General features: G+C 42.2%; 1 protein-coding gene across 1 annotated transcript in view; it reads left to right on the top strand.

Annotated features, from left to right (window-relative positions):
• The first annotated feature begins 4,363 nt into the window (after window positions 1-4,363).
• Window positions 4,364-15,593, top strand: part of HACD3 (3-hydroxyacyl-CoA dehydratase 3) — a 38,189-nt gene continuing 26,959 nt past the window's right edge. The window contains exon 1 of the mRNA XM_042941681.1: window positions 4,364-4,600. Within this exon, the coding sequence (XP_042797615.1) occupies window positions 4,514-4,600 (87 nt within the window). The 5' untranslated portion in view covers window positions 4,364-4,513. The remainder of the gene's footprint in view (window positions 4,601-15,593) is intronic.

Below are 15,593 nucleotides of genomic sequence, written 5' to 3'. Positions count from 1 at the left end.
ATTCTCCTATCCTGCTCCTCCAATTCACCCAGTTTCCTTGATATAAAAACAAATACTATAGATAGATAGATAGATAGATAGATAGAAAGGTCATTATTCCTCCCACTATTCCACTATTTTTAATACAAACGGTAGCGTACCAACTGTCTGCACCTGCAACCATGTATGCGGTTCAGAGAACCAGGACTTATCAGGCAGATCAAACTGAAGAGGGTGGAAAGGCCACTCCCCATACCCAAGTAAGGTTGAGCCTGAGGTGGGGTCATTCTGTACCTTTTTCTGAACTATGGATTAAGGGGAAGGGTCTTCTTTCTTTTTCTTTTTTCTTTTTCTTCTGTCAATGATTGGCTGCAAGGCCCACCCTCCTGGAATAGCTAGGAGGTTACAGATGTACTAACTGGGTTCATACGATGCCCCCGTGTGTGCCTGGATTGACCCAGTGAGTCTCCAGCTCCACTTTCAGCTTTGTGCTGTCTAGATAGACAAACATGATTTTGGTTAAGGATGTCTAGGAGCACCTGGGTGGCTGAGTCAGTTCAGCGACTGACTTCTGCTCAGGTCATGATCTCACGGTTTGTGAGTTCCAGCCCTGCACCCTTCGGATCCTCTGCCTTCCTCTCTGCCCCACCTCCCCCCTCTCAAAAATAAATAAACATTAAAAAAAAAAAAAAAAGGATATCTAGCTGGGTGATTCTGGGTGAGGCACAAAACAGCCAAATTCTACACTTCATTTTCTAAAACTTCTTCCACGAACAGAAGATTTTGTAAAAAGGTGAATAAGGAGAATGTGCATGATCCTCTGTCCAAAGCCAGAAAACAGCCTTAAGCACTGAATACATGCTTCATTGGTAGCAAGCACTCAGCAAATGCTTCCTGTGGCCTGAGAAGGAAGATATGGCCCTGGCCCTGGGGCTAGGAAGGCTACATCTAGAAGGCAGGACACACAGAAAGTACTTAATTTGCATTTTTATTTGACTAGTATTATCATAAAACCCTTAGCCCTACTTACTTAAGCTTGGCGGTGCTGCTTGGGTCTGCCTTTTTATACCCTCTGCTATCTTTTTGTTTTATAGTTTACCCTGATGCTACTCAGTACCCTCTCCATTTCAATTTTTTTCTTCATGGATTTCCCCTGGAGAGAGGAGTCCACAAGAGCTGGCCTCCTTGCAGGAAAATTTAGAAATAGCCAGTAAGATCATCAGAGAGGATGGAGTCTAACACTCTCATTTGATGGATATGGAAACTCAGGCCCAGAGAAGTTTCCAGTACATTACTGGTGTTCAGTTGAACCAGGCTGCATAGGCCCTCTTCCTTTGTATCTTTCTTAAGGAGGACCTGAAGCAAAATGTCCAGATTCATTCTTCTTGCTTATCAATAGCTCTCATCTTGGATGGAGGTCAGCTGATAAGCCTCAGGTTTCAAGAATGCTGGATTGAAATGATTTTATTTTTTATTACACACCTACCAGAATGGCTAAAATTAGAAAGACTGAAAATACCAAGGATATAAGGCAACTAGAACTTTCAAGAATTACTTGTAGTATGTAAATTGATCAGAACACTTTGTAAAACTGCTGATCTCCTGTGTCAACTATACGAAAAACAAAACAAAACAAAACAAAACCAGGAACCAAAAAACCCCCAAACTGCTTATCTACTAAAGCTCAACATACATCTACTCTATGACCTTGCATTTCTACTCCTATGTATTTATCCAAGAGAATTAAGCACATTTATACACTAAAAGATAATTACATAAATGTTGATTGCATCCCATTATTTATTTATAATAGCTAAAAACTGGAAACAATGCAAATGTCCTTCATCAAGAGAATGGATAATTTGTGGTATATTCATACAATGAAATGCAATACTGCAGATACCAACAAAAACCATTCCATTTATATGAAATTCAAGAACTGACAAAAGCTACTCTATGGTGAGAGAGGTCAGCATAGAAATTTGGGGGGGGGGGGCGGGGAGAGATGGGAGGCAAACGTGTATTGATATGAAAGAACCTCTGGGATGCTGGAAATGTTCCGGATCTTGATCTAGGTGGTAATTAATTACACAGATATAAATGTAAGTAAATATTCAGCTTAAGCTAAACATTTAAAATTTGCTCATTTCCTGTATGCCTCAATTTTTTTTAATGCCCTACAAATGGGGGCACCTGAGTGTCTGACTTCAGCTCCGGTCATGATCTCACAGTTCATGAGTTTGAACTCCTGCATCCGGCTCTCTACTGTCAGTGTGGAGCGCACTTCAGATCCTCTGTCACCCCTCTCTACACCTCCCCCGCTCATACTTGCTCTCTCTCTCGCTCTCAAAAATAAATGAACATTAAAAAAAAAAAGTGCCCTATATTGGATCTGCATTGTATTAAAGGCCATGCAATAAAAACACGTTTACCATTTCAAAAGCATTTTTAAAATTCAAGACTATCAAGTTTATTGCTTTCACCATCCCCCATACCCAGCAGATTACTTCACCTCCAACAGGTTTGTCTATTACCAGTTCCTCCTCACTGACAGGTGGACCTGCCAAGCACATATTTGATTTGGCTCCAGTTTAACAAACTTCTCTGACCCCCCTGTATCTGTGGGGCATAGTACAAACACCTGATTGAAGCAAAGACTTTCCTATTTCATTTCCCATCTGCCTTTCCAGATCCAGGGTGACCTCTATTCTCTATGTCCTTAACCCCAGTACACAGAACCTTCCATAGCTCTTCACCTTTGGACTCTGGCTCTATGCTTCCGCTACCCTACCTCTGCTTCTTTCTCTATCAAATTTCCTTCTCACATTTCACTGTCCAGCTTTTAAGGATTCACTCTCAAATGTCCACCCATTGGTTTCCAAAACCCTCATTTCCCACCTTCCTGCCTTTGTAAGTTCAGCACATTCACCATATGTAAAACCCTCTGTATTTTATGTGATCCACCCCTGAATTGTTTCCCAAGAGCCTGTCTCATTTCTTTTTTTTTAATTTTTTTTTAATGTTTATTCATTTTTGAGAGACAGAGCATTAGCAGGGAAGGGGCAGAGAGAGGGAGACACAGAATCTGAAGCAGGCTCCAGGCTCTGAGCTGTCAGCACAGAGCCTGACAAGTGGCTGGAACTCACGAACTGTGAGATCATGTCCGGAGCCCAACTCGGAAGCTCAACTGACTGAGCCACCCAGGCGCCCCGAGCCTGTCTCATAGCTCTTCATCTCTGGATCCCTGTGCTCAACACTTTGCTAAATAAATAGGTGCCAACAGAACTGAATTATAAGTCTCATTTTTGTCCCAGACTTCTGGTTTTCATAGTAATGTTGCTTCCTATTAAACTCTTCACTGCAGCAGACTTAGGGATGAAAGTGGATACAGACAAGATAGCTTAAATTAGACATAAATTAGTGCTGTATCTAGTCTGGGTCCCTTACTTTAAGAGAGAAAAGTCTCCTGCTCTGGCCAATAGGATAGCCACTATTATGTCGCTGTTTAAATTAATTAGACGTTGGGGCGCGAGTGGCTCAGTCAGTTAAGCTTCCGACTTCAGCTCAGGGCATCATCTCCCGGTCTGTGGGCGCTGTGCTGACAACTCAGAGCCTGGAGCCTGCTTCAGATTCTGTATCTCCCTCTCTCTCTGCCCCTCCCCCATTCACACTGTGTCTCTCAAAACTGAATACATATTAAAAAATAAATTAATTAGAAGTAAATAAAATAGAAAATTCAATTTCTCAGTCTCACAAGCCACATTTCAAGTACTCAAAGTCTCATGTGGCTGGTGGCTACCAAAATCGAACAGCGCAGAATGGAACCATTTCTATCACCGCATAAAGTTCTATGAGACTGCGCTGAAAATTTCGGGCCTTTACATTTACTCTTCCCTCTTAGAACACCTTTCCACCCTCTTCCCATACTCCTTCCCCTATAATATCATCATTCTTATTGTGTCTGTAATTACAGGATTTCGAGACAGCAGGGACTGTGTCTTACTGCTTTAGTTCCAGTGTTTAGCTTCGAAGCCCAGCGCAATTAATAGGCTCTCAGTAAACGTTGAAATAAATAGGTGATAGAACGGGGCGATCTTCCAGATACATCAGTCCCAATCCCTTTCTCACGCAGATTAGTTCTTTATGAGTCTCCGGGACTTTTCATTTTTAAGCCTATCTTAAAACATCGCCCCGGAGAAGAGGGGAAAGGGCCTTGCATGCACCTGCTGACTCCCAACTCCCCAAACTGCTGTATCAAGCTCTGGCGTCACTCGTGCTGGGCCCGCCCCTTCCCACTTCTGCGCCCCATGCCGCCCCCGCCCTGCTCGCGCCAAGGTCTAGAGCTCGCGCCACCGTCCCCCTCCCCCGTCATTGCGCAGGCGCAGCCTGCGAGCGTGGGGTGTCTCGAGGTTGGCGGCTGCCGGCGCTCAAGAGCGCAGGGGTTTGTGGCCTGCGTTCGACCGGCACCAGTCTCTCACTCTCCGAGGCAGCGAGGCGCAGCGATCCGTCTTCCCGCGCCGCGTGCGGTGTGGCCATGGAGAATCAGGTGCTGACGCCTCACGTCTACTGGGCTCAGCGACACCGCGAGCTGTATCTGCGCGTGGAGCTGAGTGACGTACAGGTAAAGACCGCTGCGGGCGGCGGGACGAACGCGGGGTCGCAGCTCCCGGGACCCGCCGATCCCCGCCACTCTCTTTGTCCCAGTGCGCGCTGGAGAGCCTGCAGTGCACCAACGGGTTCGGCGACGCGGTGCACTTTCGGCGTCCAGGCCCGGGCAGGGACTGGCCCTGGTCGAGGCGCACCCGCACACCACGGGCCTGGGGCGCGACCCCCTGAAGGCTGCAGGTACCTTCGGGTGCTGCGTGAGTCCTGCGCGGGTCTCAGAGGCTGCCCGGGCCTTCTCTTTGTTCGCAGTTTGAGGCCTGATGGAGCCCGAGCCCGGCCCTGGAGGCCTGGCCGCCGGGGTTCGAGTTCGCCAAGGCCCTTGGAGACGTGGGATGAGCTCGTTGGGCCAGGGGTTCAGAGTGACCGTGGCTTGCTAGGACGCCTGGCGTTCGCCTGAGAGGTCCAGCTGGGCCTGTCCGACATTCACACGGCCCGCCGCTGCCCCAGAGGGGCCACACCCACCTTCCAACCGTTCAGTGATGGAAATCATTCTTGTTAATTTTAATTTTAAAATCCGGGGGACCCTGAGAAAGTGATCCCCCCCCCCCCATTCTGAAGGCTATGAGCTCAGGTTTGAGGAGTTGCATAGAGAACTTAAAAATTAAGTTACATCGAACATTTATGTTTGATTTCCTTAGCCTCCTCCACGAACAAGCTGTTGCCTCCTAAATGGTGGAGATCCCAGGACCTGTGTAGCCCCTGCCTCTGTCCAGAGCATCCAGGATTCCAGTCTTTGAGAAACTGGAGTTTTCAGTCTGGAATGTTCTTTCTCCAGTCATCCTTACTCCCTACTTCTCCCTGATATCTATGGCAATTTGTAACCTCCTTCACTCCACTCAGCTCACTGCCTCTGAGTCAGGCGTTTGTGCTTCTGTCCCTCTGCCTGCCTGGCATATTGTCTTGTGAAGTGCGCGTAGGTGCTCTTTCAGTGTAGATTTGAATTTGTTGAATTGAATCTGTTTCTGGAATTTAAACCTGTTTTCCCGTTGAAAGATAAAGACAATACTGGCCAGAATGCCTTTAAATAGGATGTGACATTGCATGGTGTGTCATTTAATGTATTAAACCAGACTGAATTATATTTTTGCGTCAGAAGATGAGTAAATGTTCTGTGCTCTTCATGGTGTTGTAATAAAGAAGGAAACAAACAAAATCTTTGTTGATGGGAATCAAAGTCCCCATTTGGAGAGGGTTCTCACTCAATGAGTGTGGAATGTGTGTTAGTTATGACAGTCTCTTGTTAAAAAGTATTTAGTCAAGCATTATGTAGACCAGTTAAACTCAGGCCCTGTCCTCTCTAGATGTTATCATGTAATAAGGATGTACTATTCTGGGATACTTTTGAAGCTGCAAACACTAAAGGTGTTTTAAGGGCATAGGGGGGTGGTGGTGGAAAGAAATAGAAATTAGTTGGACAAATGAAAGAATGCATCATACTTATGTTTGTCTTAAGAGATCTCAACCTCTTAGTTAAGAAGTATGAACACATGTTCATCACACTTGGTATGTTTAGAAACACGAAAAGTTTACATTTGAAATGTGTTATAGATAAGGAAATGTAAAGGTGGAGGAAGAAAATGGAAGTTTCTTTTGGATAGAGAATCCTTTTATGTTTGGGAAAGAATACATTTTTCCTCCAAAAGCAACATGTTAGTACCGTTCGTAAAAGAAATCCTCTACCTTGTGTGGGGTACTAGAGATTTATAAAGATGAGTCAGATAGTCTCAGCCTTCCAAGGGCATACTGTCTAGAAGAAGCATATTATCTTATACAAACAAAAAGTTTTGTGTATGGATATGTTTATTGGTAGAATTAGAGTTGACTATGAACCAGGTCTCCTTTAACCTGGTGTTAAAGGAATTTGTTACCTCTCTTTTGTTTAGTTAGACATGACCTTCAGAAATGAGATGAAGTGTTCTTTTCAAACTGAGATTGGAAGAACTTTCCAGAAAGAGAAAGGCATAAACTTTTGGGTTTTCTGACTTGTACCGTGTCAATGCATGACAGCCAAAGACTGCCAGAGAAACACCTCTAGTTGAACAGGTTGGGTTTATTATTCATTCCAGCAAGGAGAGTATAGCCCATGGGGGACAATGGTGTCTCATTAAGGGGGTTGGAACTGATTGTAGGATTTGGATGCTGTCAGAAAACAGGGACAATTCTGTGGTTGGTTATCTGCATACATCTTGTCTGTTGGGAGGAGAGACTAGCAAAAGAATAAAAATAATTGGTAGAGAAGTAGCAGTCACTCATTTTGGCCAAGAGAGAAAGGGTGTCTGGTATTTTGTGGGTAGCGTAGTGGCCATGTTTTTGTCTGTGCTTACCCAAAATTATGAAATGACCTTTGTCTTATTTCATTAACGTTTCATAATAACCTTGTCCGAGGTTGGTATTCTGTGCCATTATGCCTAATAGGAGAATAATGTGGCCAAGCTGTGACAGGCCACCCTCTGAATGTCAGGGGCTGCTCTTTTCTTTTTAATTTCTCACTTAACTGCCCAGTGCAGGGCTGTGGACCTGTGGTTCAGGGTCCGAGTGAAGCAATGCACTTATTCAGTGAAAACCATTTGCAGCCTGCCTACTACTCTTATCTCATTAAGCTAGGTGCTGGGTTTTTGGACAGCTCTCTGTTGCTCCCTGCTTTCTGGCATGTTTCACAGCTTCTAGGTTAGTGAGTTTTCGTGTTGAATTCCAATTTGGGGGCAGCAGCTCCCCTCCCCTCCCTTTCTGAGACACAAAGAACTGTCCAGTTTCCACGTCTCCATTCTGTCTTTGGAGGTACAGGGTTAGTGGCTGCGGAGAAACCACTACTGATGTGAGGAGGAATAGTATACAGTAAAGGCTTCAACTGCAGCATTGTCTGAGTTTGAGGTAAGCAGTAGCAAAGATGCCAGCTGGAGTCCAGGGGGCTAGGGCAGAGTCCTTTTCACAACAGAGTTTACTTTCAAGATAAGCATAACATACAGGTTTGTGCCAGCCACGGCAACTATAGTTGTTAGAGCATTTGTTCATTTATCAAGGTTTTTGTTTGTTTTAAAGTTATATGGGAACAAAGTGCATACCTCTGTTCGGGAGCTGTTTGGCAGATACTGTTGTTGTCCTTAGTTGTTAGACAGTCTGTTAGAAAGAGTGGTAACTGAAGACATGAGGTTGGGTTCTTGCTCTTCTACCTACCGTCTAGAGGCCATGGATAATTCACTTAACCCTTATGTGTCTCAGGTTCTTCACACAAATTTTGAATACCCCTCATTCATAGGATTTTTTTGAAGTTTGAATTGGATCATGGATTTGAAAGTGCTTTGTAAATTCTAGTTTGCTATTCAAATGAAAGGGATTATATTGTGATGTTAAACCTTAGATGCGAGAAACCAAAGAGCAGTAGAACAAGGTAGAGTCTATTAGCAGAGTTATCCGTATATGGTATCATACGTATTGTACGACAGAGGTGGCTTTGCGTATTAATAGGGGAAAGGATGAACAATTCAGGAAATTATTTGGGGATGATTGGTAATCCAGATAACAAAATGAGGGGACCCTGGGTGGCTCAGTCTGTTCAGCATCTGACTCTTGATTTTGGCTCAGGTCAGGAGCCTGCTTAAGATTCCCTCTCTCCCTCTGCCCCTCTCCCCTGTTTGCACACACTCTCTCTCTCCAAAATAAAAAATAAGAAACCCCCAAACAACAACAGCAATGGCAACAACAACAACAAAACACAGATAGCAAAAAGATAAAATAAGATCTTGCCTTATGTCATACACAAAAGTTAATTCCAGGTGGGTTAATGACCTGAATGCAAAGCAAAACTACTAAAAGAAAATAGAGGAGACTGTCTTTACCGTATTGGACCAGAGAAGAATGTGTTAAATAAGACACACAAAGCATAAACCCTAAAGATTAACAAATTTAAGACAAACCTGAAGAAGATATTTACAGCACATATCACCGACAAACGATTAACGTCGGAAATATATAAAGAACCACTACAGATCAATTAGGAAAAGACATATTACCCATTAAAAAGGGGGCAGAAAATATAAGCAATTCAGAGTAAAAGGAAACAAGAATGGCCAGTATACCTGAGAAGATGCTTGATCTTAGTTATAATCAGGGACATGTAAATTGAAGGGATAGTGTTTGTTAGTAAACCAATATTTCTTAGATTGGGAGAGATGAAAAGTCTAACATTATCGGCTGTTGGTGAGATTGTTCAGCAATGGGACATTTTTATACAAGTCCCCCTCTGTTAAAGACCACCAGAAACACCTTGTTTTAACAAGTGGCTTTATTGCTTGTTTCAACGAGGGAGAACACGTATTGGGGACTCTTGGGGTATCTCAGTAAGGGGGTGTTAGAAATAAGTGATAATAGGATTTGGGCTTTGGTTGGATGTTTGGGAAAGGGTCTAAGGAAGTAGGGATTCATTTTAGATTGGATGCTGTAGAAAATGGGGACATTTCTATGATTGGATACTTTGTGGATGGCATAGTGACCTGTTCTTAGACAAAATTATGAGTTGACCTTACTTTATGTCATTTTATCATGGTCTCAGAGAAACCTGAGGTCAGCTGGTTTTATTTGAGACTATTTGTGTAGGAGAGCAAAAATGGCTTTGCTGTGAGCTTTAGAACAGCTTGTAATAATTTTGAGATCTAGCTGTGAATGTCAGATCAGTTTCAGCTGTCAGGGCTGCTTATTTTCTTTTTTTAAAAACACTTTTAAAAGTCCTAAATATCATTATATATATAGTTCACTCTTCTGTACATGTAAGTTTAAGCAAAATAAATGAGTGAAATTATTTCTAAACCATCTTCATATTTTAGGACTCACTCTTCTGAATCACCTTCAGCTCAGAGATGTCACTGTCCCTGCTTTCCACATGGTATCATCCTCTGTGCCATTAAGAGGACCAGAAATGCAGCATTTCCGAGAGAGTGCTCTACATGAGCATTGTTTTTTTCAAGTCATCAGGACCTATTTATAAGTTTTGATGCGGGCACTTCTTGATGTTACCAGAAGACGTCAACAGAACATTTCCAGAATAGAATCAGGACTCCTACTCCTTCCTCAGATGGCCTGCAAGTGGTTTGTTGACTGAAAAACTGAGTTATACCCGTGTCGCCATGCCATCTGGGACAATAGCCAAATTCACAGGTTCAGGCAGTGACAACCACGTCATGGCTGCCACTTTACCAGAGCACTTGTAAGGTGCCACTATCTATGGTAGTATACATCCTGATTTTAGAGATTTTAAATGTGAAAAAAATGTGCACTTCAGAATTGCTGAAATATGGCAGAGTTTGGAGTTGTCAGCTAATAAGTTGTAGTATTTAAATTCCTGAGACAGGATGAGCTCACCCAGGTAGAGACTGTAGATCAGAGGTTACCAACTCAAATGCCCAAAATACCGCGTAGCGATTAGGAGCCTGGGTGTCTCTTTTTGCCTTGATTTGAATCTCGGTTTTGCCACTTGCTGATCTTGTTATCCTGGGCAAGTTACAAAGCCTCTGTAAGCCTTAGTTTCCCATTTGTAAAATCGTTGTAATAGTACCTATTTTATAGGGCTTTGTGTGTTTCTGCGTGTGAGCTAGTAATGTGAAACACTTTAAATGATACCTGGCAGGGGCACCTGGGTTGGCTCAGTTGGTTAAGTGTCGGACTCTTGGTTTCGGCTCAGGTCATGACCTCACGGTTCGAGGGTTTGAGCCCCGAGTCCAGCTCCGCACTGACAGTACGAAGCCTGCTTGAGATTCTCTCTCGCTCCCCTTCTCTCTGCCCCTCCCCTGCTCGTGTGTGTTCTTTCTCTCTCTCAAAATAAATAATAAACTTAAAAAAAATTTTTAAACGATATGTGGCATAGAGTGAGTGCCAGTAAATGTGAAGTGAGCTGGGTGGGGAGTGTGGTCAGTTGGAGAGAATAGGGTTCATCTTACAGAGGGAGCTACTGTTGTGCAAGAATGCAGATCTGAGGTTGGCATCTAATTCTCTAATTTGTGGAAGAGAAGCTGGAAATCCAGATTTTTTTTAATGAAAAAAAGTCATAGTTTTACACTGAAGTTATTGAACAAATGTATGTAAATGCCTACTGTGTGCTTGGGAGTCTTCTAGACTCAGATTCTGGGACTTGGGCATGAGCCAAGGCAGACGGAGGTCCCTCCTCTTATGAAGTTTATGTGCTGACACTGGTGGTGGTGGAAGAGTGATAATAGAAGTAAACAAGTTCATCGAATAGTTTGAGCTAATAGTGAATGTAACGGAGAAAGCCAAACAAGACAAATAGGAGAAAGTATCATGTGAACCGCCTCAGACTGGGTTGTCAGCGAAGCTGTCTGAGAAAGTGTCATGTGAGCAGAGACCTAAATGTGAAGAAGCCATGCAAAATGATGAGGACTGAATGTCACAGAGAGAGGGAACAGCTCCTGCAGAATCCCTGGGTGGGAAGTACTTGCTGGTGAATTCAGATGAAAAATTAATACATAAATAAAAGAAAAATAATTTCTGCAGGCCATATAAAATATTGTGGGTGTAATTTGGCCCGATGCCAGTTTATGACAGAAAACTGATAGACATTAAAAACTGGAAGAGGGTCAGCTGGGTGGCTCAGTCAGTTAAGTGTCTGACTTTGGTTCAGGTCATGATCTCGCAGTTCGTGAGTTTGAGCCCCATGTTGGGCTCTGTGCTGACAGCTAGGAGCCTGGAGCCTGCTCTGGATTCTGTGCCTCCCTCTCTCTCTGCCCCTCCCTTGCTCATACTCTGTCTCTCTTTCTCTCAAAAATAAATAAACGTTAAAAAAAATTAAAAACAAAAAAACTGGTGGAGATAGGAAGCAGCCCAGCGTTGAGTCCTGAGCTACTCAGCCATTTAGAAGTTGAGCAGAGGAGAAAGAACAGCAAAAGATAGAGAAGGAGTAGCCTGTGAGGCATAAAACCCAGTGTCCTGTGATATTCTAGATGCCAGGGGATAGGGGTGTTTCTGTGGGGTGTATTCAGCTGTGTCCAGTGATGCTCAGAGGTTGAACATGTCTATTGGATTTGCCAGCATGGAGGTTATTGATCTTGATAATAACAGTTTCAGTGGAATGGCAGGGATGGAGGCTAGATCAGAGTAGATTTAAGAGTAAGTTTATGGTGAGGAAGAAGTAATAATTATAGATAACTTTTAAAGAAATTTTTTCTGGGAGGGGGGAAGGGATGGGCGGAGAAATCAGTGGTGCAGCATTTTGGAGTTCAGAGATAAGAGGAAGGCTTTCTTTCTAAAAGATGTGGGCCTTGAGCTGCGTTGTTTTTAGAGAGCGCACAAGCAGGGGAGAGGCAGAGAGAAAGGGAGACACAGAATCGGAAGCAGGCTCCAGGCTGTGAGCTGTCAGTACAGAGCCAGATGTGGGGCTCCAGCCCACGACTGTGAGATCATGACCTGAGCTGAAGTCGGACGCTTAACCGACTGAGCCACCCAGGCGCCCCGCGTTTTAAAGTGTAAGTAGAATTTGGATTCCAAAAAGGGAGATTGACCGGGATATGTACTGTTATGTTTACCCAATTGAATATAATGCAGCTGTAAAAAGAACAAGTGAGGTCTCTATGAACTGGTAAGGATTGGGTTAGGTGAAAAAAGCAGGTATGTGAGAATGTATATTATAAGCTACGTTTAATGTAGAATGAAAGGGATACAAGAATATGTGGGTGTATTTACTTATTTTTTGGAAGACGTGTACGCATACGTATAAAGGAAAGATTCACCGGAAACTACTGAAATGGTTACCTATAGGTGGTGAGCGGGAATGTGGTAGAGGGAGATAGCTTTAAGACAGGACTTCTGAAGATACATTTCTACAAAGTTTGACTTTTGGACAATGTGAGTATTTTACGTATTCAAAAATAGAACTCAATAAAAAAGAATACAGTGGCAAATCTTGAAATTCAAAAGTAGAATCAAAAGGACCTAACTATATTTCAAGTGGATACCATAGCCATCCAGATGAGTAAGTTAATGCAAGTAACGATTGAACACAGTACTCTGATTCTTCAGTAGAATACATTCTGAGAACAAAAAGAACTGCAAAAAAATGTTATACTTTACTCAGTAGGTTTATTGTAAGTAAAAATAGATATATAATTCAGAAACTTTTTGAGGATCACACAAATAAGTAAATAGGTTAATGCTATTAGGAACCAAGATTTTCACTGTAAGTAAAAAGATAAAAATGTTGAGTGACAGAAGATGAGAAGCTCTATAATAGTAAATTTGAATTGGAAATTTAAATATGACAATGTGATTTTAAAAATTCCTAGCTAGACACTAAAAATGAGCATGGAGTATACCTCAATGTGCCAGATCCTGTTTCCCACTAAATGCACTAAGGCTCCTTGAAGAAATGGCAGAGTATTATAAGTCTGTGCTAGAGAAAAGTACATCCTCAAAAGCTACAAGGTCAAGTCAGAATAACATAGCAGCCAGTTTGAAGAGATTTCCACTGGCCAAATTTGTGATAATTTGAACATCAAAAAGAATAAGAATAGTAGTGGATTTTGGTAGAGAGGAGTAAAAAAGAAGATCCACCAGTTCATAGTGATAGTCAAAAAGAAATGAAGGAGGAGCTATGGGGGAGGCGGGGGAAGGGGACAGGAGGTAGGCGTGGTTAAGCACCAGGGATCTGTAACTGTTCAGTATCTTGACTGTGATGGATAGAAGAACCTATACTTGTAGTGAAGTTGTATAGAACTCACACACATACACACAAATGAATACAAGTTAAACAGGGAAACTATGAAGAAGTTGAGTGGATTGTATCAATATCAATATCCTGATTGTGATATTATACAATACGTATAATTATGTATGTTATGTGCAATATGTATACAATGTATAATTATGTAAAATATCATTGGGAGAAGCTGGGCAAAGAGTACAAAGGATCTCTCAGTGTTATTTCTTATAACTGCATGTAGATTTACAATGATCTCAATAAAAATTTCAATTTAAAATAAAAGAGGGAAGGGAGAGAGAAAGGGGAAAAAAGCTCTTCCTTACACAAGAATGCCAGCTTAAAAAAAAAAAAAATGAAGGAATGATTGAATTAGAAAATCGTTGTGGAGCCTCCAAATCAGGCAAGGATTAACAGTGGGTGACAGCTGGAGGAAAGAGAGAATAGGAGATGACAGTTAGATTACTTACTAATTGCAAAAGAAAAAGTACCTTTACAGTAGAGGGTTCTGGCAGTCCCCGTCTCTTAATCAAATGATCAAACTTAGTATCACCCATATGACAGTATTGGCTTCTTCTTATGATACCTTAAGAAGTATCCATATCAAAAAAAAAAAAAAAAGAAAGAAAAGAAAAGAAAAAAAAAGAAGTGCCTATATCACTTATGAAGTATTCTTGTCAAAAATGGTTAATATGAAGGAATGTACAGACAAATCCAGGACATGATATATTTTCTAAGACAACTGGCATGAATTAAACATAATAAAAGTAGAAGTCTGTATTAGGTTAAGATAGACATTAAACAGTCAAATGGGATTTATGATCCCTGATTGGATTCTGGATTGGTTTTTTTAAAAAAGTATACATGTAGTAGTGGTTTAAAGGCACCCATATCAAGAGCTCAGTTGAGAAGTGGACTCTATTTTCTCTTCCTTTGAATCTGGACAGGTCCTGTGGCAGCTTAACTAGTAGAATGCTGCAGAGTGATGCTGCAGTCAGTTCCAGACCTAACTTTTTTTAAGAGAACTGCCAGCTTATGCTTTCTCTCTCTTAGAACACTTGCTATTGAGACATTCCTTCCCAGAACTCAGCAGCCCCACTGTAAGAAACCCAGATCACAGAGAGAGGTCACACACACAGGTACTCTGGTCAGCAGCCCTAGCTGAACTCCCAGATGACAAGCAACATCAACTCTGAGCCATGTGAGTGGATGTTCAGCCCAATATACTATATATAGGCCTAGCCAGCATCCCGGGGAGCCATCCATCTGAGCCCAGTCAACCTGCATAGTTTCGCTTCAAGTCTCCAAGTTTTGCGTTACAGTAGAGAACTGAAACAAGTAAACGTTTTTTTCAGACAGTTGTTTGAATATAAACTGGTTGTTAGATGATACAGAATTTTTGTTCTTCAGTGTGAGAAAATTGTGGTAAGTATGTAGGAGAATATCGTCCTTTTTAGAGGAAGCGTGCTCAAATGTTTAGGGGTGAAGCGTCACGATGTCTGCAACTCATTGTGAGATGATTCAGAAAAATCATGTAGTAGAAAACGCAAGTGTGATTAAATACAAGCAATTGATGAATGGCATATGAGTATTCATTACACTCTTTTTTTTTCCCCTCACTTTTTAAAGTGAACTTAAAAATTTCCAAAATAAAACACTGGGTTGAGACGCTTTTTGGCACGGATGCCCAACACCCACCTCTATGTTTGCTAATTCACTTAGAAGGACTCATGGGATTCAGCATATGGTTGTACTCCTGGCTAAGGTTTATGACAGTGAAAGGGTATATGATCAGCAAAGGATAAAAACACAGTGGAGCGTGGAGAAATCCACGCACAGGGCTCCTCATCCTCCTCTTTCCTGTGAGGTTGTATACTTGAGTTGCTCTTTTTCCCAGCAGTGAAAAATGCAGTGACTTTTATGTAATGTTTCTGTCCATGGAAGCCCCTTACAGATGCAGCATCCATGTACCAAAATTGTAGACTCCCAGAAGGAAAGTTGGTGTTCACCATTAATCACATTGTAAGCACAATCTAGGCACAGTGAACCAACTGTTAGGTGATGGAGGAAAGCCAGGTTCCCAGATGCCAGCCAAGGGCTGATTTTGGAAACAGTCCCTTTTAAAGATAGCAGCCCCATGGTTGCTATGTAACTTTTTTGTGCATATATTAATCACACACATGCAAAATGAAATACGAATGGTTTAAATGAGATCTAAATGTCTAAAGGCTTAGGTAGCAGATAGTTCCCT

The sequence above is a fragment of the Panthera leo genome, chromosome B3 (assembly GCF_018350215.1).
Source record: "Panthera leo isolate Ple1 chromosome B3, P.leo_Ple1_pat1.1, whole genome shotgun sequence".
Taxonomy (NCBI): Eukaryota; Metazoa; Chordata; class Mammalia; order Carnivora; family Felidae; genus Panthera; species Panthera leo.
The sequence above is the reverse complement of the archived record's forward strand: the minus strand, read 5'-3'. Positions and strand labels throughout refer to the sequence as shown.